This window comes from Photinus pyralis, unplaced genomic scaffold (assembly GCF_008802855.1).
Source record: "Photinus pyralis isolate 1611_PpyrPB1 unplaced genomic scaffold, Ppyr1.3 Ppyr1.4_LG3a, whole genome shotgun sequence".
In the NCBI taxonomy this organism is placed as follows: Eukaryota; Metazoa; Arthropoda; class Insecta; order Coleoptera; family Lampyridae; genus Photinus; species Photinus pyralis.
Window position 1 is genome coordinate 7,788,560 of NW_022170509.1, and position 23,648 is coordinate 7,812,207.

At 37.6% G+C, this 23,648-nt stretch overlaps 1 protein-coding gene across 6 annotated transcripts in view; it reads right to left on the reverse strand.

Annotated features, from left to right (window-relative positions):
* Positions 1-22,811, reverse strand: part of LOC116166065 (neurofibromin) — a 45,642-nt gene extending 22,831 nt beyond the window's left edge. For 3 of the 6 annotated variants that reach the window (XM_031480897.1, XM_031480894.1, XM_031480891.1), the window contains exons 1-19: positions 22,645-22,811; positions 22,156-22,537; positions 21,889-22,107; positions 21,590-21,837; positions 18,200-18,445; positions 17,958-18,148; positions 17,237-17,510; positions 16,997-17,190; positions 16,766-16,949; positions 16,532-16,718; positions 16,425-16,466; positions 9,949-10,175; positions 9,674-9,897; positions 9,312-9,626; positions 8,752-9,263; positions 2,900-3,368; positions 2,212-2,853; positions 1,973-2,164; positions 1,797-1,919 (exon numbers count right to left, since the gene is read on the reverse strand). In XM_031480897.1, the coding sequence (XP_031336757.1) occupies positions 1,797-1,919; positions 1,973-2,164; positions 2,212-2,853; positions 2,900-3,368; positions 8,752-9,263; positions 9,312-9,626; positions 9,674-9,897; positions 9,949-10,175; positions 16,425-16,466; positions 16,532-16,718; positions 16,766-16,949; positions 16,997-17,190; positions 17,237-17,510; positions 17,958-18,148; positions 18,200-18,445; positions 21,590-21,837; positions 21,889-22,107; positions 22,156-22,537; positions 22,645-22,704 (4,931 nt within the window). In that variant the 5' untranslated portion in view covers positions 22,705-22,811. Of the gene's footprint in view, positions 1-1,796; positions 1,920-1,972; positions 2,165-2,211; positions 2,854-2,899; positions 3,369-8,751; positions 9,264-9,311; positions 9,627-9,673; positions 9,898-9,948; positions 10,176-16,424; positions 16,467-16,531; positions 16,719-16,765; positions 16,950-16,996; positions 17,191-17,236; positions 17,511-17,957; positions 18,149-18,199; positions 18,446-21,589; positions 21,838-21,888; positions 22,108-22,155; positions 22,538-22,644 lie in introns of those variants that run through there. The other 3 variants (XM_031480893.1, XM_031480892.1, XM_031480895.1) reach the window with 3 other exon arrangements.
* Between the last annotated feature and the right edge of the window lie 837 nt (positions 22,812-23,648).

The following is a 23,648-nucleotide window of genomic DNA, read 5'->3' on the forward strand; positions in this document are numbered from 1 at the left end:
ACATCTCTCAGCAATCGAGGAGAGATCACAAGATTTTAAGAAAAAGGGAATTTTGACTTTCTGTCTGAAAAAACGATAGTTCCAAATCATAAGAGCAGTTTCGGGAAATGTAAAGCTGCGTAAATTTTTCGTCGAGTTATAAACCGAAACGGAAAAATTCTTAAGTGTAGAGTTGCCAATGTCCTTTGAATACGGAAGTAAATGTGCTGATCACGTGTTAAAGAAAAACTGTGCAATTCAGTCTTGACGCGGTAAATACATCGCGCAAGGTTTAGTAAAACGGTATCAAAGGGAGAAATTATATCAAAAAACTGTCGATGTTTACCATAATAAATCCAGTTCAGCGATCTTAAAGACGTAATTATACTCGCAATTTGGTGCAAGTGCTTACTGAAGATTTTCTCCAATTATACTAAACAATAACAAAGTTCAGTAAACATAGTTTATTTTATTTTTCTTTTTATTTTATTATCCCTCTCTTGTTTTGGGCCCTCAACAGGCATGCGCCCAATTACAGAGTGACCCGCATAATGCTATTTAGAGGTACCTCTGCAGAAAGGATTTACCTTACGAATTAGGAAAACTGCAGGAAAACCTAATTCGGAGTAGGCGGTAGAATGCTCGGAACTGGTCTAAGGTAATTTCCATCTCCGCCACAGATAAAAAATTCACCTCAACCCAGGTTCGAACACCCGACCTCAGGATTTATAACCCAATGCTCTACCACTGAGCCATAAATCCGATTTTCTTATATAATTTGGCCTGTAGAATCCATAATTTCAAAAAGTTCCAAGATTGGGCTACTAGTTTAAAAGTTACAGCCCTTTGAATTTTCTTTCGAAATTGATTTCTAGTCCATAACTTTTGATTGAGAAGTCTAATCGAAAAAGTACAAATCGTTTTGGATTCTACGCACCAAAATTAATAAGAAAAAGTGTTTTCCCGAGAAATTTTGGTGCAGTCGATTTTTGGTAAAAAAGGAAGGTTATACACTGCCTTTTTTGATGCCCGAAGAAAAAATTGTCTCAGATCGACCCGGAAAAAAAACTTTCTTATAGAATGTGGCCTGTAGAATCCATAGTTTCAAAAAGTTCCAAGATTGGGCTACTAGTTCAAAAGTTACAGCCCTTTGAATTTTTTTCTAGTCTATTAACTTTTGATTGAGAAGTCTGATCGAAAAAGTACGAATTGTTTTGGATTCTACGCACCAAAATTCATAAGAAAAAGTCTTTTCCCGAGAAATTTTGGTGCAGTCGATTTTTGGTAAAAAAGGAAGGTTATACACTGCCTTTTTTTGAGGCCCGAAAAAAAAATTGTCTCAGATCGACCCGGAAAAAAATTTCTTATAGAATGTGGCCTGTAGAATCCATAATTTCAAACAGTTCCAAGATTGGGCTACTAGTTCAAAAGTTATAGCCCTTTGAATTTTCTTTCGAAATTGGTTTCTAGTCTATAACTTTTGATTGAGAAGTCCGATCGAAAAAGTACGAATTGTTTTGGATTCTACGCACCAAAATTAATAAGAAAAAGTCTTTTCCCCAGAAATTTTGGTAGGGAAGTTTCAACCCTTTCTTATGTAATAGCCCATTACAACACTGGTCTCGAAACAAGTATTTTACAGCTTCGAGCCAACTTACTTTTTAAACCGAAAGAGATAGTACAACAGGCCTCCGTCCCCCGCCTGTCTTAAAATCCAAAAATCCAGGAGAACATTAGATTTTTATATAACAGTTATACAAGATGACTAGGGCCAGTCCAATGAGGCTTTATCGTAACTAATAAATTAATAACAATACCTGAATCGATTTTCAGAGCTGGTATGCGTAAAATCGATTACTAGCTCAAATGGAGCGTGACAAAAGGGTTTGACCGTAAGCAAGACATGATAGATAAGTAAATCTCCATTGGTTTCCCCTAGCCTAAAACAATTATATGATAGAGAAGGCCTCATTTATATTTACCTATTAGTTACTTATATCTGCGGGCGATATAATAAAAAACCGGAAAACCAGCTTTACTAGTACCAGCCTGGTAAAATATATTTAAGGCTTTTAAAGATTTGAATTCTTCCTTTTCGTGCATGTTGTGCTTCTTCATTATCTCTTCGAAGTTGGACGATGACATATCTATTGAACTCCATCGGGCGTATGACGAAAATAAGATACTACGAAGAACTTTGAGACAAATTGTCGTGTGACCTCAGTAACTTACTGCGAGTCTACCGGTTTGTGTTCAGGAGGGCCCAAATATGCTAGTAACGTTACCATCTTGTCAAAAGGTCTCCGTCCCACAGCCTTATGGTCACGACTGCTTGACAAGTAATCGCCTATCCGCTCTTGATGGTTCCATAATAATCTGTGCAGGGCCAACACATTAGCGTCACTAATAAACGACATCGAATGAGACGTTTGATCTACTGTTTCACAGTCTGATGCAATTTGAATAAAAAATCTTCTACCAATTTCAAAATGCGCCCTGAGAAAATCGTTGAAGGGCAACATATGCTGTTCCTTACTAAACTCGACGTGATTTGCAATATTTTGTAAAATTTTCGACATTAACATTAAACCTCTTTTTACCGACAACGGAACCTGTTTGGTGACAATTCCCATTTCTTGCGGCGATACTATTGCCGGATTAATGAATCTTAGAAATATTACAGTCCCCACAGCACCGATATTATTTTGCGGAAACTGAGGAAATCGTTTACTAAGCACTTGGTATAGGCAGTGACACATGGATCTCAGTTGGGCGGGAAAGGTCTCCGCGGAATTGACAATGGCGTCAAACACTTTTTGCGTTAACGCAACAAGATTCTGCCTATTTTCCTCAATATCCTCGTTCGTCTCAATCCTGAAATTATGTATCAGTATATAAGCGGGAATGTAATAAAACGTACCTTGCAGGATCCACTTCAAAGCTGCAATTTGGATCGTCCAATAGTGGTTTGATAAGCGGCTCCAAAAGCATTTGCAGGTAACTGGCTCCGTAAATTTTAAAACAGAATGCCATGATTTTACTGCCTAGAGAATTCCCACGGAATAGCGTTTGCATGCAGTCCGACACTTCAACTTCTCTGTAAAACATGTTCCACAACAAAGGAGAGAGCAGATGTTTAGCGTCGAATAATGTCACAAAGACGCGCGCCAATTCGTCCATTTGACATGTCGTTACGACATTCGCCAAGGCCATCGCTATTGGCAGTTCACCTTTATCGCTAATCATCGTTACTAATTGCACGAGCTGTTCAAAACGGTCCACTAGTACGGTTTCGGCCAACGTATCGAATTCCGTTCCTTGTTGTAGAATTTTGGTTAAAACTTCCATAAAAGCTGCTCTCGTTTGTAAATCTCTATTGTACCCAAGATCTGCAAGAATATAGGAATGTTCATATTGACCATCGAATGGGATAACACGCATAATTTTTTTATATTTATGAGATAAGTAGGTCTTTATTTAAATTGAGTGTGGACCAAATTAGGCCAAATGCGAAATTATTCCTTTCATTTAATTTGATAAGATTTTGCAGGTGTTTTGTTTGTGTAAAATTTGTCTTTAAAGTTTATTTGTTAGGCATTATTTTTGTATAAAATGGACAGATGTGTTAAAAGTTAATGGGTGTGGATAAGACCATAATTGGTAACATTTTTTTTGACGTTGGTAAGTTTAATGTCCTGAAAAGATACCTACCTTTTACGGCAATAAAGCGCAGATTTAAACACCACAGAGACTCATGATGTAGCAAAAATAGTTGGGCGGTAAATCATTCAAGCAAATATTGCCTCTAATGGACGATTTCAGTAACTATTATTTTATTTGTTACAAAGTTGAATGTTATACAGATAACAGATACGGTCGTTTATTTCACGCGCAAAGAAACTTGACAGTGCGGTTTTCAGCAGTGTTAGTTGATCTGTGTGCTCTAAAGATCGATTAAATAAACATAAATAATAAAACGTAAGCAATGGGATGAGTGAAATTTAATTACATTCGTTAAAAACACTCAAAATTCAAAATACAAACAACCACGAGAGTAGCTCTGAGGTCTTATTGATTACAAGAAAAGAAAAAAAGCTTCCAGGCTAGGTACTCACTTTCTTATTTCTTTTCTAATTTGCATTTTACAATTACATTATAATCGCTCTCAACTTATACCACAACATCTGGGAATTTTATTTCCCTCATAATCGTAATTTTACATTGATATTTAAAATACTGTGGGCACCATCTTCACGGAAATGAAGTTATTTGTTAACGCTGTTATGCAACAGAGCTAAACATTCACACCAGGATCACACGGACGAAGGGTACACATATTAAGGTTAGAGTTAGATTAGTTTAAAGCTCAGGCCATTTTGGATAGGACATGACTCATTATCATATAGAGTTATGTTACGAGATCCATCCCATAACAGTACTCAAATAACATAATTATTCACGAGTAATGACAAATAATAACATTCAGTAGAATAGCAAAATACAATTGTGAACAAATTCAACAAGTATATTATACCTACGTATAAAACAAACAAAAACCCCCGACCGGTATCGAAAATTGTGGAAAATTCCACTCTACCTATGTACCCAAAATCTACCTTTCCTAAGTTATATTAAGCACCCTGTATACTGATCTTAAATCATCCCCTAACGAATGATAATAATAAGTGCCCCAATGTCGAATTAAAGAATTAACAATGTCCCCTTGAGGACATTAAAAGTTGCTATGAAAAAGTGCCCTTCGTCTTGCTCTAGGTCAAAGACCGATTTTTTCAAAATATTTCAAAAACCAAAAATTTTTTCAGGGATCTTCTTAAGCCCGTTTGTAATGATCACTTATTTAGTCAATTTTTAAATAATTTTTTTAGGAACAAAAAAATTGAACATTTCATACATCAACTTTGATCCATTTTTTGGTAGTTATTTTAGGAACTGAAAGTTGTCCTATTTTTGTAATGTTTAGAACCTGTCCTATTTTTCCCTCAATTTTTTAGTAACTTTTGACAGATATAGGGAATTTGTAAAATTAAATTTATATTCATTTTTAAAGCTCACTATAATACGTTGACAGTAGATGGAGACCTTAGTTTTCAGAAGATAAATATTTAGTCTCCAGATTTAATATACTTAACATAGGTTATGTACAAATGTTTACATTTTACTGGTACTAAAAAAGTGACAATATTATGGAATGTTACATACAGTTTCATCATTTATGACACTTTTAGGATAGCATTATCTTTATTAAAAAGTACTAAAAATTTGACTAAATAAGTGATCGTTACAAAGGGGCTTTAGACCTTTGATTGCGAAACTTCTCTCCCATTTAACCAAATTTATGTCTTACCCTTTCTAAAACTACCCATAGTGGTTTTTCCCCCTCGCCCCCCCCCCGCCAGCGACCCACCCGTCGGGCAATTTCCTCTAGATCTCATCGTTTTGGCTTTAGAGAGCGTTAATTTGCAAAACGCGAAGACCGACCTGATCGCAAGCGCCGCTTCGGGCTCGCCGTTCACAAAGAGATCGAGTTACGCCCCTAATTTCACCGCCGCACAAAAAGGCCTCTCCACGATCTCCGAAAATTACAATAGGAAGTTTTCGCCGACGTTTTCGAGCTACGAATTTTTTCCCAACTTTTTCGATTTTTTCGCTTCTTACAGCAGTTGGCCCGACGATCGCCGGAGGAATTTTTTTCACCTCATGAAAAGCCGGCGCCTCGACGCCCCTAGTCCTGACCGTGTAGGAGCGGCGCGCACCTCCACGGCCTGGCTCCCCAGCCGCTCAACAATTTATCCCAGGAGCCATTTTCTCAGAATCCATCCGAATTTACTTATAGACCGTTTCATAAACGTTTCATCAAAATCTAAGTACAATTTCGGAAATTAAAAATAAAAATCGAGTTAGCGCCTGAGTTTTGCTTTTTGTTGGGGAAAAGACTAAACTCTATTCCATGATGCCAAAAAAGCAAGTAACCACCTCTGGCGCTGAACAGAAGAGGATAAAGAAGGCGCCTCAAAACCATTCACCTCCCGTGACCCAACCCTGACTAAGAGGCAGGGTCCTAGAGCGAACTAAGAGGCAAACAGGAAGGCGGAGAGAAAAAGAGGCAGAGGTCGGATGACAACACCGATTCAACCGCAGACGAAAAAGGGCAGACCACAGCCCCAACCAAAAGCTGCCGCAAGGTAACTCAAGGTAGCAATCATAAATAATTGGGCGCTAGCCTGTTGAGGGCCCAGAACAAGAGAAGGATAATAAATAAATAAATAACCCTCTGGGTAGGCTACGGGCTAACCAGGCGGATATGGAACAAAATCACCTGGCCAAGGTTCTTGACCAGCATCTATTCGCCCTAAATGGTGGGGTGTACGTTGGTACCATGGCCTAATAAGAGTATGGTCTGCTATTGCGCATAGTGCATTAGTCGGCTGGCGTTGATGTGACGTCACGCGGTTGTGAAACGAACTGGTGTCGGCAAGATTCCCATAAGAATAAGTAAGAAAAGCTAACAATTACGATGAAAAGTTTTCATTCATAAAGTGCTTACACCTGATTAGAGCTTATCTGCATATATATACGTAACAAACTGTGTTGTATTACAAAAACAAAGTAGAAAATCATTAGCATTTTTAATGTAAAATATGTACAAAACATCAATTCAGACTGTTTAAAACATGAGGTTTTTCATCGGTTACTAATTGTTCGTCTTTCTGCAGAAGTCCCGCAGTTTCTCATTTTTTTAATTTCGTTTCCGAATTCTTATATACGTCCTTACTCCAAAGCATTGAGTAATACATATGAGCCTTCACTCAACGCTCCAAAGTTCAAAGAGTATCGTTATATTATATGCTCTTTGCTTTAACTAAAGTGGTCGAAAGCGTCGTTAGGTATCAATGTTTCATCACATGATGCATTATAGTTTATTACTTTTCAATAACAGCAAAATAATTTGTTGGCTTTTTTAAATCCCGTTCGGATATAAAATAATCCAATTATCGCCTATTTCAAATTCGGCGATTTCGCCTAAGAATCGGTATTTCGTTTTTAATTTGTATGCAACGTAAGCAGTCATAAAGCGAACCTTCTTTATGAATGTTCGTTGTTTCTTGAGCAAAATGAAGGTAGGTATTTCAGCAATCCCTTCTTGTAATGTTGGCCCGTTAAACAAGTATTATAATTTCAAAGCAGCATTCGCCGGCCCTTTGGAAGGTATATTTACCAACAAATCTTGTTGTCAAAACATATTCGTTATCGTACCTATCTACCTATTTATTAGGTTTTTATACAAATCTATTAACGATCGGTTAGATCGTTGAGTGAAGGTGTAGCCATCAATCAGATGCCGATACAATTATACCCCGCTCAAAAGCAACATGCTTTGGAAATCTATACTAACTTGTATTTAGTTTTTCTATTGTTATTATTGCAACCAGACACCACACAATGGACCATTGTAATAAAGTAATATAGCTATATAATCGTATTTATCACATATGCAATGGAATATTGAAATATTAGCACATATTTATTCATATGCGCGTGTACAATATTTCAGTGTACACAACCGCGTGACGTCATGCGCGACTTGTGCGAGATTTCGTTCACGGGAATAGCAGACCATACTCTTATTAGGCCATGCGTTGGTACAATCACCACAACAACAGCAGCTGCTACAGTAGCAACTGCAAGAAGCTACGGAAGCATCATCGCCCGTGGTCAGTGCTTGTTCCTGTGTCAGCAGAACTGGGAGAAGTTTGCGAATGAATATTGAAGCGCTGCTGGAGTCTGATTCTAGCAACGCCGGATAAACGATAGACAGCTATTGTCTACATATATAGGTAGGAATCTCAATCGATATGTTTTCCCGGCAGTTGCCGATGTCATATTCAGTCTGCGCCATTATTCGCCATGCTATATAGCCCACGGTCTGTAAGCAATCGAGTTTGGCCATTTTCCCAAATAAATAACAATATTGACATCTTTGGTTAAAAATATTTTAATCGCTCTCAACACACATGGATCACTTCTCGGGCGGCGAGCAATCGAGTTTGGTCTTTTTTCCAAGAAAATTGATGCATAAATAGTGATTTTGCTATGTTTTGGGTAAAAATATTTTGATCACCAAAAACAGGCTTGGTCATCGAGCAATCGAGTTTGATCTTTTTCCCAAGAAAATTGATGCATAAACAATTTTGACATCTTATGGATAAAAATATTTTGGTTGCCAAAAATGCATATGGATCGTTTCTTGGGCATAGGTAGAAATTACCCGACTGCATTACAATACGTAAACCATATTCTCTGATGAAACACTGCAGTGTATGTACTTATCAGTTTCTGTGTAAAATAAACTTTTGGTGAGAATCTTAAATAGTTACATTGGTTACATTTAGTTTGGATTTAATCCACCAGATGCTTAAATCCAAAGAAAGCACATACTATTTTAAACAGCCATGAAAACTAGCGTCCAAATTCAACACTAAGGAAACCGCATACCGTGAAGATCATGAAAGTAAAATTTTGCACGCCTGCTTGAAGGAGTATGTTATGAAAACATGTCAGTGTAGCTTCTGAGCACCCATACACCAATTCATGACTGGGTGGAGTTGAAGCACAATCAGAGACCCATCACATACCTACTATATGAATTGAACCAAATTTTCACTATGAATTTTGTAATAGGACAGAATTTTCTTTAGACCCAAAAGACATACTGTGTTACGATATTCATACGGTAGTGTACTATTGCTTTACCTATAGAATGCATTAATCCGCTGTCAATATTGGCTGAAAGTAAATTGGACATTGCTTGAATTGTAGCATTTCTCAAAGTGTTCAACTTTCCAGCGGCCAACCTTTGCCTCGACACCTCCTTCTCCACCTCCGACGCGTCATTACAGTCGTTCAGCAAATTCATAAACAGCGTGAAGTACTTCAAAAACAACTGACTTTTTGCTTCCATGAGATCACCACGATCTGACTCTTCAGGCTGTAAGGGAAGACCATGTAGTAGAGCTGCCACCGCTTCCATGCACGCTTGATCCAAATCTCTGGTAATAATCGTGACGTCGCCAGAACTAGGTGGCGCTATTTGATGAGAAGTCCCCAATACCCAATCGGTAAGATACTCGACCAGTTTATTGCGAAACTTCATTTCTTGCCGAAATGCCAGATCATCTCGTCGTTTCATCATCACTTCGACCAATTGGCACAGTTTTGTCTTAATGTGTATAGCGTGTACTGTCATGTCGAGATGACGAACATATCTAAATGCAAAGAAAATTAGCACGAGTATACTTACTAGCTCTACTGACCTGACAACACCCAACATCATTCCTTCAATACTCGTGACACCTAAATGTTCAGATGGCTGATCACTTTTTCCACTGTCTAAAATATTTTTCATAATAAAAATGATATGTTCGATGAATTGCGTGTTCAAATCTGATACGACGACCTGTCCGTGCAAATCAAAAAATTTGTCAACAATCGTTTTAATTTGTTCAAACAGTATCGGGTATAATGCGGATGACATTTCATGGCCAACTAACTCCTTCACGTGCTTTTGAATTTGCGCCCCAAACTTCTCGTTATTACACACCAATAATCGAAGCAGTAAATCGACAAACCTAAAAAGCGCAATTAAACAATAACGTGTAAAGAAGAAGTATATTACTGTGTCACTGGGCAATATTGACGTTGCTCTTGACTACCACTTGTCAAAACGCTCGATTTCCGACTTTCCGTAAAACTGGAGCTAACTGAGCTAATCGTAGCGGAAGATAAGCTAGAATGCGAAGACGCCGATAAAGTAGGTCTAGAAGGAGATTTTCTCTGTAAACAAACACCACCCAATGCACACAAAAAACCTGTCATATTCGCCCACTCATTTATTTGATCCTACAATAAATTAATATGTAACATGAGCCAAGGGCTTGAGTAACAACCAACATCTAGTTCGTGCTCTGAATTTTGATGTGATGCTCGCCGCTTTCCCATAGACCTATAAAGCGGTTCCGTTTGACCATCCTCCGCTTTCGCTTTCGGGTAAGACGCCAGGTTTTTCCAAACCGAATTCCAGTTCATAAACGTTTCTTCCCAGGCTGGTTGTACACCATTAACACAATGCTCAATCTTGCGTAGTAAAACCATAATTCGTTTTTGTAGCGCCGCCCTACCTGTAATTTAGGTAACACTTACTAATAATAAATAACCTTTTCCGCTAGTGATCTCAAATCATAAAAGGACCCGATATAAAACCTACTTCTTTGGCCTCACCAAAACAAGCCCTTTCTTTTTTAAAAATAAACGTACCGCTCTTTATAAGCGGGGACTGGCTGTGCTAATTGATCTTGCATTTACAGAATAAGAATACACAAGTTCGGTGGCCAATTGGTTTTAAAATTATCTTCATTGCAAATACAACATTGCTAATACAGGATGCCAGTTTTTCGCACGTCACCATGCGGATTGTGGTAATAATAATAATATTATTGCTTTATTGGGTTCAGTACATTTCCTTTTGTGGTTTTGTACACTAAAAAATGTGATACAACTGAATACCGAACGATCCTCGAGACCTTCACACGTCCATCATTTTTACAACACACCTTAAATTTTTTGGACCTGCATTAGTTTTACTTTTACTCGAGGTGCCTATATATACAAAATTTCATTTAAACATCTTAGGAAATAAAAAAAAATCGACTGCGCATGCGCAAAACAAATTTTTTGATTCGCATTAGTTTCGCTTTTATTCGAGGTGCGTACATACAACATTTCATTTAAATATCTCAACAAATAAAAAAAATTGGGCATGCGCGATTTTTTTTATCTGCATAGTTGCTTGAGGTTTAAGGACAAATTACCGCGTCGTTGAACGATAAACTACACCTGTGTTTTCTTATCTTGAATCTAATTAGCTTACGCCGCAATAACGAAACTTCTTACCTACAACCAGAGATAAATTTTTACAAATCTACGCAAACAATTCCATATGTTCTTTATTTAATTAATAACTTATCTTACTAACTTAAAACAACTTTACTTATAACTCAAAATAAACAAAATAATTATTTTTATTTTTATTTTTTTTTTTTGCCTTTATTTTTGAGTGGGCGGAGTTTCAGCCAAGGCTGCTCTACCAACCCAACCCACTATACATTTACAAATATCCATTCCCGAACCCGGATTCGAACCAGGGACCCCTTAGCACCACAGTCCAGCGTTAACTGAACTGAATTATTTAAACAAAACAAAACATCACCTAATATGATCGGGATTTACGGTCAATCCCAATCACGTTTAACAGCAAAAATAATTGGAATAAGACATACAGGATGCCCCAACATTAATGCGGGTGCCGAAGCCCAACAAACCCCCGCATGGCGTAGTTTACACAACAATATACAATCTTCGGAATATTCGCAGTTCAAGTCGATATCTAAATATTTTCCATTCATGAGTACCCTCTTCCGATACTCCGTTTTTGAAATATTAACATTTCATTTTCCCTTTGTAAGCACCCTCTTCCGACACCATTTTTGTATTTGTATTTATTTAGCATAATATACAATGAGTTTTTTTTTAATGCGAACATAGGAGTTTGCATGCAATGTAATTTCCCTATGTTCGATTTAAAAAAAAAACACATCAATCTATAAGGTGTGCGCGGTTCACATTCCCAAATCGCGCAACTTGTGTGACTATGAACAGCAACTCTAATAGTCTTTATGATGAAGAGCACTCGGCAAGATTTTTTTAAAGAAGCCATGTGAGGCCATAGCAACTTTAGGATACATTTTTCTTAAACTTACGATAACTTGACCTCACAGGCCACGCACTGACACCACAACTCATTGTGAACCAACCTTCAATTATTTGTAGGTCATGTGTACCTGGTATTCTACTAATTTGATTTATTCAATACATAAATGAAGAAAATAGAAAATAAATAACGCAAACAACTACAATAAATGTTCAAAGTGTCCTCCTTGACATTCTAAGCAATAACCTAACCGATTTCGTAATTAAATTGGACGGCGGTATTTTTAAAAATGTGACAGTTGTCAATTGTCTCTACTACTCATTTGAACTACTCAATAGATTGATGTGTTTTTTTTAAAATCGAACATAGGGAAATTACATTGCATGCAAACTCCTATGTTCGCATTAAAAAAAAATTCACTGTATGGTTATTGAATATAATGAAAAATTGGCTATACTATACTATACTTTTGAGATATTCACATTTGAAATTCTTCGCTCCCTCTCCCCCTCCCACATGTTTGACATTAGTTGGCACATGCGCGCACTTTAGACATGTTTGACCTATGGATTTTCTTTTTAATAGAAGTAATCACTCCGAAAATTTCAAAAAAACCGCTCCAGAAATAAGAAAGCTACTTCAATAACTTTTTCTTAATTTTCTGAAGTGTTTCGATAAAATAAGATGAGAAATGAACTCAAGAGCAATGGAGTTCAACTACAGGACAACTTAAACAATATTTAGTAATGCAACTAGATGCTTTATTTTTTGTGTATTTATCAAGAAGAAATTAGAAAACACCTAGCGGAAAAGTAATACAGGCTTGTGAATATAATAACGCAATTCGTAACATCACTTTTTGTTTCTTTCCGGTACTCTCAAACAAAAGCATGAGCTTCTTTTTTAGTTTACAAATAATCTTTAAGAGGATTGGGTACCCCAATGATATGCCATTTTTGCTATATCTTCGATATTTTTAATTCGATTTTCGACAATGTAATTCTAATTTATCGGTAAACGACGCTATTTCATTACAATTTTAAATTTGTGAATATTTTGATATAAACTTTGTTGTTAGAAAAAATTATTTTGAACAATTTTAATAGCGCCGTTTACTTATACATTGCGGACACAATTATCACCAGCTAATTTAAGGCTCCTCTGTAGTCAATCCGCCATATTGGAAAAATAGCTAAACTTTCTTATGAAATGCTGCTTTTGTAGTTGAAGTCTAACAAATTCTCGATAGTGGATATTCTTTGCAATGATGAAAAGAACGGCGGTACTTAAAAAAAATTGAAATATCGGTCTTAGTTTTTTAGGAAGATCGATGAATAGAAAAATCGTTTTTTTGTAAATAACAGCCGTTTTAATGAGAGTAGAAAAACGTACAGCACCAATTTGGAAATCCGACAGTATTTCCTACGGTGGCACTTAAAGATATTATTTCCACCTATTATGATAATGCATATATTTTAAAAAATATGTTTGGCGATCTTCAGAAAAAAATCAAAACGCTAACCTAAGGATAGGCAACTCAAATTGCAGTTATAACGCCCGAGGCGACAACTCATTACTTGAAAGGGAAAACAAAAGAAACTACCTGGCATTACCCTACACATTGTTACGCCGTTCCTAATGATATGAATTAGATAAATTACTATTTATTATTTATTTATTTGAATGCTGTTGATTTGTAAATCATAATGTTACATATTTCCAAGACGAAAAATGGATATCCTATTATAGGTACATTGGAAATAATTTTTTTTTTCTAAAACCTTTTGCATTCCATCAGGATGCTTCAAGAAATTAAAAAAAAAACCTATAATGAGGCTGTAATAATATTTCCCTTTGACGGGGCGGGGGTTACGTACAATACTAGGTACTTCACATATATACCATAAGTAGTGCTGCATATGAACTCTGTTTTATAACAATGCTTTCAAATTACCAGAAACGTAGCACATTCCACATTGTTTAGTTAGATCAAATCAAATTACTAAATTACACGTTTGTGTATATTTCCCATCTAAAATTATCAGTTCCTGAGATAGTCCAGTAGGCGGAGCAGTCAGAAGGGCCGATTACTGCAAAAGGTGGTGTAAACGATTTTAACGTTTTAAATGGTCCATTTGGGTCCAAATAACATGTATTTGAAGAGTGCACACCAATTTTTTCCCGGCACAACTTTTGGCAGCCAAAAAACCTCAAAATGTTCGGACTTTTGTCAGTTTTTCGCTTAAAACTCGAAAACGGTCCATATTTTATGAATAACACTTCTTTAGTAAATTAAAGAAAACGTGCGTCGTAAAAAAAAAAAACAAAATCTGTCAGATAGAAAAATTTTTACAAGCGATCAAAAAACGCCCATTTTTTCCAACTTTTCTAAAGAACTGAGTTAACCTTTTTTTAATGCGTTGTGGCTCCTTAAGGAACGATAAAATCCACTACCCCCCTCCCTACTAAAAAAATGACAAACATTTTGAGGTTTTTTGGCTGCCAAAAGTTGTGCGGGGAAAAAATTTGTGCGCCCTCTTCAAATACATGTTATTTGGACCCAAATGGACCATTTAAAACAATAAAATTTTTACACCAGCTTTTGCAGGTCAAAATTATCTGCATACTGGACTAAGAGTAAGTCTTCGTGAAAATTATCTATTTCGAGAAGTGCGACCAAAAGCAAAAGATACACATGCCCTTTGCTTTCCATAAATTTGCGCCCAATAGATAACAAATGACATATGGCATTTTTTCATTTATTAGCAAAACATAAACATAGGAAACGTCGTGGTGTGTTATATAAAAGAAACTCTACCGATATAAATACAATTCTCCTTTTTAGTTAAATTCCTAACCGGGATACGATAACTAATGGCCGACACTGACGATTTTATTTTAAAAAAAAGTGTCACTGTTTTGGTCATGTAAAGTCAAGTTAGTGAAAGTGGTGGATATACAAAAATTCTTGCACTTTTAAAAAAATTCGGCTATTTATTTTTTCCGTTTGAGAATACCTTTTGATGGAGTCCCACAAACTTCACATCACCTTAGCGAATTTTTTTCAAATTTCCAATACTATGTAGCGACAGAAACTGAAAATTTTTTACTACTACCTACTTCTTTTTTCAATATGGACTGATATCAACTTTATCAACAGGAATATTTGTCCCTCAAAAAATAGGAGGATCAAGTAAATTTTATTTTTACCATTGAATTCAGGGCAAAAAAGTGAAGTCATCTTACAGCACAAAAGATGTTCGGAAAAATTCTTCATGGGTCGTGCATAGATATAAATAAGTAATAGGCTAAATGTACAATTGTTATTAATTTGTGAAAAGATAAGGATTTATTTAGAATCAGTATAAATCTTATACCTTTGAGTAATTAAATTTCACTCAACGCTTATACTTTTAATCATTGTAACAGAATTTTAAATGTTAGCTACCATTTTTATGAAAAACATACAATTTTTGTTGTTGTTCACCCTTGTATATAAGTAAAGAAAAATTTATTTTAGGTGTTCGAAGTGCCGGTTTTTTTAGGATCTACCATACCTAAGTGAATTCTTTCATGCACATGTACCTAATAACTATAAAAATCTATAAATCAGTAAAGATGATTAGAACAAATCACAAGAAATAAAGGGGTAATTAAAAAATGTTATAACAAACAATGCTAATCTAGTCCACTAATTACCTGAAAATCAGGTAATTTACAGAAGGTGTCATTATAGAAAAATGCAGTAAATGCATTGAATAAGTAATTTATTCAATGGTAACAGAAATAGGTATTTGTGCATCTCCAGTCAAATATTGTACAGCTTTTCGATAAACTCGTTTACATAATTAGTCCTTGATCATTATACATGGTCTATTGTGTTTAACAATAAATGAAGAGAATATGCAAAACTGAGAAGGATAGATATATCGTTCGTTTCACTCAAGGAGTAGGTACATCATGTAGCAGTGTGTATTGTTGGTGGTCTAACCAATTGCAATAACACTGAAATACAAATTGACTACATCAATAACGAAATTAGAGATAGATGGCGCGTGATTATAAAAATCTTGTGTGCGTGATGAATAAAGAAAGGTACTACGAATGTGGCAACACCGTGGAGAGTCGTCTAATAATAGTGCAGACCGCTTCTTGACACAAATCGTTTTATGAAATAATGAAATCAAGATAATGCTAGATTGCCGTTCTAAATTCGTCTAGTCCGCGCATGACGTCACGCGGAACTTAAAATTTGAATGTATAATGACTGAAGGTCTGGATCCTTTAATAAATTACATAGATAAGATACCGTTGTTGTTGCCGAATAAATTTATCGAGATGAAGAACTGACCCTAAGAGGAAAAGTAACCTGAAATTATTGTACCATGGTTTTGTTTCGCTTTCGGACCGCGTGTTATCATTGTCGGTACGGTAGTTTCGAACTCGACTGCTTAGCCGGTATGACGAAAGCTAACAAAGTCTCATAAGTACTATTGTTTTAACATTGGGCTTTAAATATGGAAACCAACGGTAAGCCTTCCAAGATAGGATGTTGTAGCAACGACATCCTATCTCGGAAGATAACCGAGATCCCCAAGGTGAAGTACGAATAACGGGCACCCTCTACATTTTCTCACTAAATTTAACAACAAAAACTTACCATTTGCATGATCTGGGAAACTCAATCGAGATTCTCCGCTAGCTATTTATTATTATTTTTATACACATTATTTAAAAAAAACAGACCGATTGCAACTCTAAACTTACCGGTTGTAAGAACAGTAGAGGCTTGGGCTAAGTCTTGATAAACATGGTAATTAGGAACCAAATATGTAACAGTTACTTCATCTGAACCGCAACGAATTTCCGCTTCCTGGCATAACAGCGAAAAGCAACTCATTGCTGTAAGAACTGCATCCATATCGATACTCCAGAGGTACATAAAAAAGACTACCTGAAAACAGTATTCGTAAAATAGGAAAGCTGACCAACGCAACTTACTTCTAATTTAATATGAGCTTGTTTGCATATTGCTATTTGACTACCTAAGTTCGCATACTCTTTGTGCTTCGATAAAAACGCATTACGGCACACTAAAATTTCTCGCAACCATTTTAGAATATCTGTATAATTAACTATTTGGTGTTGAATTAATTTCTGCGATATGGAGAATAAAACTTGAGAACTAAAAGCGGTTAACATTAATTTAAATTCTTCAATCTCCGCCATTACCTAACATCCCAAAATGTATTAATCGGCGCTTCCGGATTCCACACTTCGATTTTTTCAGGGTGATGGAGTACCAGTAACGCCTCCATTGCTTCCTGAGCGACATCTAGCATGTTTGGCTGGTGAACTAACGAAACCAAACCGTTGATTAATTCCAATGTGGAACTTTGTATCTCGTGACCCGCTTTCCCTTGATTCTATTGACAAGTTGTACGCCACGTTAAATTTAGACTCGATACTTACGTTCAACATAAGCATGGGATCGGCGTGTATAAGGCGAACCATGTATAATAATAAGTTTCGGTTACCGGGTACCTCCTCTGCGCGATCTTTGAACTTGGCCTGTGAATCTTTACCCTTCAACGTTAAAGATTGAATCATTCGTAAGGGCGTATGCGCAATGCATCCTTGGGCCACTTTATTTAAGGTGTCCGTAAACATTGCTCTTAGTTCGGAAGATCTGCTATATACCAAATCGATTTGGGGCCACCACTGCAAACGCGGTTGAGTAATAACTCTACAAAATATAAACAACGTTAAAACGGTAAACTGTCAAATTGTGTACAAAATTTAACGCGTTTGGGCACCTTTTTTTCCAACTTTCAAATGGAAAGCTATGGAGAGTTCTGGCCCCAAATAACGCAAGATGTTCTATGTGTTTCTATGTGAAAAAAGGTTAAAGGTCTCAAACAAATTGTACCTTTTGAATTTTTAAGTCAAAATTTCGCGCGTCAAAAAATGTGTCGCCTTCAAAACAGTGTCCTATTGATATCTGTTTGGTGAAGATTATGATCATTTCAAGAAAGTGTTTTGGTGCGAGGTTTTTGGTCAATAGTAAATAAAAAACTGCGGCGATAGAAGGATGCAAAATTAAATATAAATTTATTATTTGTAACAAATTGTGCTTAATGTGATTTTAAATGGGCAACAAAAGGAAGTTATTAAGGATAAAAGCGACACTTACCTATACAACGATCGCACCAACACAAAATGGTATATAGAAGGGGATGTTAAATTAAGACAAATTTTTAAGGCTACGTTATTATGCGGTTTAATCCGAAAACATGAAACGAAACAGTCTATCATAAGATCCATGTCTAGATATAAATAGTTTTGTCCCCGAGAAAACGGTTTACTAGGGTTAAACAGTAGAGACTAAAAATGTGAATTATTAACAACGACCATGGAAAAAGGAGCAACCCTTACCTTTAAATCATTAAGAACACTTTGTACGAGAGTAAAGGCTACATTGTTTGAATCGAGTATATTAATGTACGTTGACGCTTTGCATAATTTCACGCAGGTTACAGCCGCCGATTCGGTGAGCTGTTTACTCGAATTTCCGTGAGGATTAATGCATCGTTTAACGGCATCGATGAACTGCTTCTTCTTGCTGTGTCTTGGCGAACAGGGGGCGCCACTATCTGCGTTCACAATTTCTTCCAAAACTTTCTAAAATGCAAAATGAAAAATGTATTTTGCACGGCCCTAGTCCCCGCTCCATTATTAAAGCATTCCTAGATTACCTTTTTGTATCTAAATAAAGATTTCAAATCAACCCCCACCCCTCACCTGTACCTGAACCTTTCCTGTTTGTTGGTTAGTTGTACTTTTGATAAGGCGGTGGAAATATGACTTTTTAATCCTACCAAACGCACGAAGACGCTTAAAATATGTTAAGGATGTCCCTTTGAGGGTGCATTTTTTAGCGCATTTTCACAAAAATAAAAAATCCAGAATCCAGAATGGCTATGTCATTACTAGGTCTTTATCTTAAGAGATATTATTCTACTTTTGTTTATTATGAAGGTATTTGCAACCCGACGTCAGGGATCAAGCGTCTCAGATAGGAGGGAAGCACTCCAGGGTCTAGTTCAAGGCAGCCTGAAGAAGCCTGCAGTTGCGGGTGCACCACGAACCTGCGGCGGGGCTAAGGATGGCCATTGCAGTCGCAACCAGAGGTGGACACCACTGAGCCTCAGTCGAAGTTCGCATTTGGTGTCAATGAGGCATTCTCTTAGGTCTTGCAGTGGCAAAACTTTCAACCGTAAGCGGGGGTCACATTTGTGATGGAAGCGAGTGCTCCAGTTGCATCAGATAAGAGAGAGGGCTCCACCAGAGCAGCAGGACGGAGAGGGCTGAAAACCTCTCTAGTGACCTCCAAGGGGCGTCGAGATTACTACTGACGCGCTTAGTGGTCGAGGAACTTTTGATTCATGTGGGGTTCTTGGCTCCGACCAAGAGTGGGAACCGTCGGCATCGCTAGAAAAGTACATCAGTATATCAGTGATAGACGAGGGAACCCTCTTACAGAGCAATTTGCAGCACAGTAAGGCGGTGATACAAGAACCTTGGGTTTACAGGGGACGCGTAAGGGGTCTAGGTCAGGTGGAGGAGTCTGGTTACTATAAGAGGAACCGCCAACTGAACCCTAGGACGCACACCACATTGCATGGGGCAGCATGGACACGAACTCGAGGGGCGACTACCTCCCGGAGTACTTGCAAACAACTGATTTGAATATTTTAAATCAGAGAGCACCCCCACCTTCGTCACAGCGCGGAGGCAGGAGGTTATCGATCTGTCGTTGGGCTCCTTTTCAATAGCCCACATGATCACGAAATGGACGAGACGAGCCGTTGCTTTCGGACCACAGACAAATTCTTTTCCAACTAAAGCTGGCATCCCACTGCAGGCCCTGTAGGTTTCGGAATCCCTAATCCACTGATTTGGACTGGAAATATCTCAAGATCGTTCAGCTCAGGTATAAGGACCATATTCTAAGGTCTAAACGAGGATCATGGAGAACCTTCTGTGGTAGCATGGAGGGTCTTCTCCAAATTCAAAAACTTCGTAAGATGCTTTTGAAAGACCCGGGGCAAAAAGTGGGGACACAGAAGCTTCCATGTGGCAGGGGACGGGATATGCCCGGCTCTTCTGCAGAGGGGCCTGGGAACCGCTGCTCTTGCATTTGTTGAACCTCTTTAAAGCCTCCCTGGCTTTAGACTATATCCCCGAAAGCTGGAGGAAGGTATGAATTGTGTATCTACCTAAGCCGGGTCATGCCAAATATGACGTGGCAAAGGATTACAGGCCCATCAGGTAGGGCCAGTCTCTCCGTTAACCTGGAAAAACCCGAGGTTGTTCCATTTACGAATAGAAAAGCAGACCTTGATGGGGCTCACTCTTCGAAGACATCAACGAGCTCTAACCAAGTCACTGAAATATTTGGGATGACCTGGAAATACAGGCATGTAGAAGGGCTTTTGGTTGTACATGGGGCTTGAACCCGCAACTGGTCTATTGGCTTTACACTATAGTGATCAGTCCAATAATACTGTATGGTGCACTTGTATGGTGACCTGCCATGTACAGGGTAACCTACAGGACGCAGCTAGCAAAGGTCCAGACACTCGCCTGTCTGGGAATCACTGGAACCCTGAAAACCACGCCAATTTTGGTCATGGAGGCCCTCACTTTTGGGACTAGACCCTTTACGCTTAGCTGTGGAGGTAGAGGCTCGGAAAGCTTCATTGCGGGTAAGCGACTGGGAGGAGTGGAAGGATCGAGGCAGCCTTGGGCACGGGCAGATCTGGGAGAAAACACTCAGATCCAATCTTACTAAGAGCAAATAGTTACAAAGTCATTCTCTCGCACAGGGAGCAATGGCTGAACTCGGATTGCCAGTTCCTCACACCTGAGGGGCTCATGTGGTTTAAAGATGGGTTCCTAAAATAATGGGGAATGGGTATGGGTATATATGGTGATTGACCAAGAGCTGATGTCAGCTTCTCCCTTGGTCAGCATAGCACCATGTTTCAGGCAGACATGCTAGCCATCATGACCTGTGCACGGGAGAACCTCCTTAGAAGTTACCATAATAAGTATATATAGATATGCAGTGAGTTACAGTCAGCAGACCCTAGGAATTGCTCCCTCTGTTGTCAGGACCAGAATTAAAGACTGGGTGACCAGTCAATTCCAGGCTAAGCGACAGGACTCCAGTCCAGGCTCTTTTTAACAGGACCCCTTGGCAGATCTAGGTCTTCCAAGCTTCTAAACTAACTATCACCTGCATAACATTGGGCTTGTCACCCGGCCTATCAGTCAATGGAATCTTTTCTTGGTATATGCTCAGTGTAGGCGGCTGCACCGCCTCACCTCGCACACCCGGAAAGCTATATTATCACCTATCTGTATGAATATACCTTATGACCTATTCCCATGCCTAGCAAGTATACCAAAAATATTATATACCTATTACAACATTTAAATGCTTATTATTCCAAAACAGTTGAAGAAAGACATATGCATATACACTGGCACGTAGATCTATTCATTTCTTCCTATCTAATTTGGTTTGCCCTGCGTTTTGAAGTAAATGCGTGCAATCGTGATTTTTATAAGAAAATCCATTAAACAGTGTGAAACACTGAGCCTACAGTTTCCGTCTCTCTTACATTGCATCCACCATAAATCTGTTCATTGGTGGGCACATTACAACTGTAAAATCTACACGTAATCTGTGAGGAATGGTTTAATATGGAGCACCCATACACAATTTCTACTCTTGTTCTAAACAAACAAAAAACTTACGGGGGATAATATGAGCAACATAATTTGCAACGGCCACACAGCTGCCCTTCCCTTTTTATTGTCCGCAAACGTATCCAAAATATCGAACAACTGTTCGCAACATTTCGACAGCTCCTCATTGGGGTTCTTCTGCAGTTCGGCAAATTCGTAAGGATATGTGTCCATCCAGTTCCATATTGCTTTTTCCAAAGAATTCATGAGTACTAAATGAGCAGATTTCTTCAATAACCTAAACTTTTGTATAGCTTCTAAAACAATTCATATAAGCGCATCGATAAACTACGAAGTATTCGGGATACCTGTTAGTAGCCTGGTCAACCGCGAAATATCCACGTTAATATGTTGAATTAACTCAATATCGCTGTAATCCGGATTTTCATCCGGACACGATGCCAGTTCTTGGAGTTTTGAAGAAATTCGACTGAAGACTACGTTAAAAAAATTAATACTTAAGGCAAACAGTACTTTGCTGGCTAATAATTTTATTGAGTGACTGTGGGGATTCTCAGCAGGCATATCTAAAACTCTGTCCGTATAAAAAAATATTGTTACTTAATAAGGCAGACCTAAAAAGGCGCATATTTCCTTCAGTAGAGATTTTAAATTTTGATTTTCTTCCATGGTTAAAGTAATTGAATCTTTCGGCTGTATACTAAAACATTTTTCTAACGTTTCTAAAACAATAATGATACTATCGTAATAATTCTTTTCCATTTCGGGACTGTGCTGTCGCTGTGGTCCGCACGACCCTTGCTGGTACTGAAACATTTCACATTTACATCTCTCCTCAATGTTTTCACATACCAATTCATGAATTCGTTTTAAAACTTTGACAAATCCATCTAAAACTAAAGCAAATCTATACCGAGATATTTGTATGAGACAATTTTTGTTCTGGTCTTCATTTATACGAGAATGGGTAGTTTGCGGTCCAGTACGGCAAGGTAACTGAAATTTAACAGATTTAAAAAATCCAGAAGATAAAAGTGAAGATAACCAATATTGATTGTTTACTTTTAAAAGTAAATTGTAGATACACAGTGAAACAAACCAACCTGCTCTTCGAATCGTGCAATTAACGTGTTGGCCCATTCGCCCGGCTTCTGAGTTGCCATTGTCCATAAACTATTCAATTTACATTATTATTTGAAATTTAAAAAATTGGTATTGAGTTGGATGAGGATTTTTAAGTGACAGTTCCTTAGAGGAGGCGGTGGTTTTGTGTTTGGGGCGTAAGGAGGGATTTTAAATATGTTGTGGCTAAAGTAACTGCGACGGGATTACTCCCACTGTGATGCACGAGACGCATTCAAATGCACAGGGTGGACAACCAAAGCTTGTTTTAATCTTCGTGTACACGCGCTCTTAATTTTAACACGCTCACTGGGAGTCTGTGGTTAAGAAAATACTACAAATAAACCTATTGAATATTTATATTTAATCGGAAACGCATTCTTTCAGATATATTTATTACATGTTGTACAACAATATTTGGTTCGTTAACAAACGTGAAGTACCACTCTGAATCTCACCAAGGCGACAATTTATATTCCATATATTTATTTGGTTTGGTAGGAAACACATGTAAAAGTGAGCGAGTAAGCTGAAATAATATGTTATTTAGTTTAGCAAAACTTGATCATTACATAAATATTTCCGGATAGATATCCAAAGCATCCTTCAACTTGTCCTCGAATTTTTTTTTCCACTATTAAGGAAATGTTATCTTTTCCCGTGAAAAGTGGACCATCTAATGGCATTTCTGGAGATTCTGTTTCAAGGTCGGAAATTTCTTGCTCTCCGGTATTTACCATACGAATTAGGAAAACACGCAAAACAAGAATGTTAAAATTCATATCCGGAGTATTAAAGCACATCTATTCTGTTTCTCACAAAATGATAAATTACCCAAGCTCAAAAAACGAGGAATGTAGCGCCCCTGTTCAATTTTGTCGGTGTATCACGTGATGAGGGTGGCCGTAATTTAATTATGGGCGAATATTCGACCGCAATAAATATTGGGGAATTATGGTAAGCACTGAACAGTTGAAACTTAAAC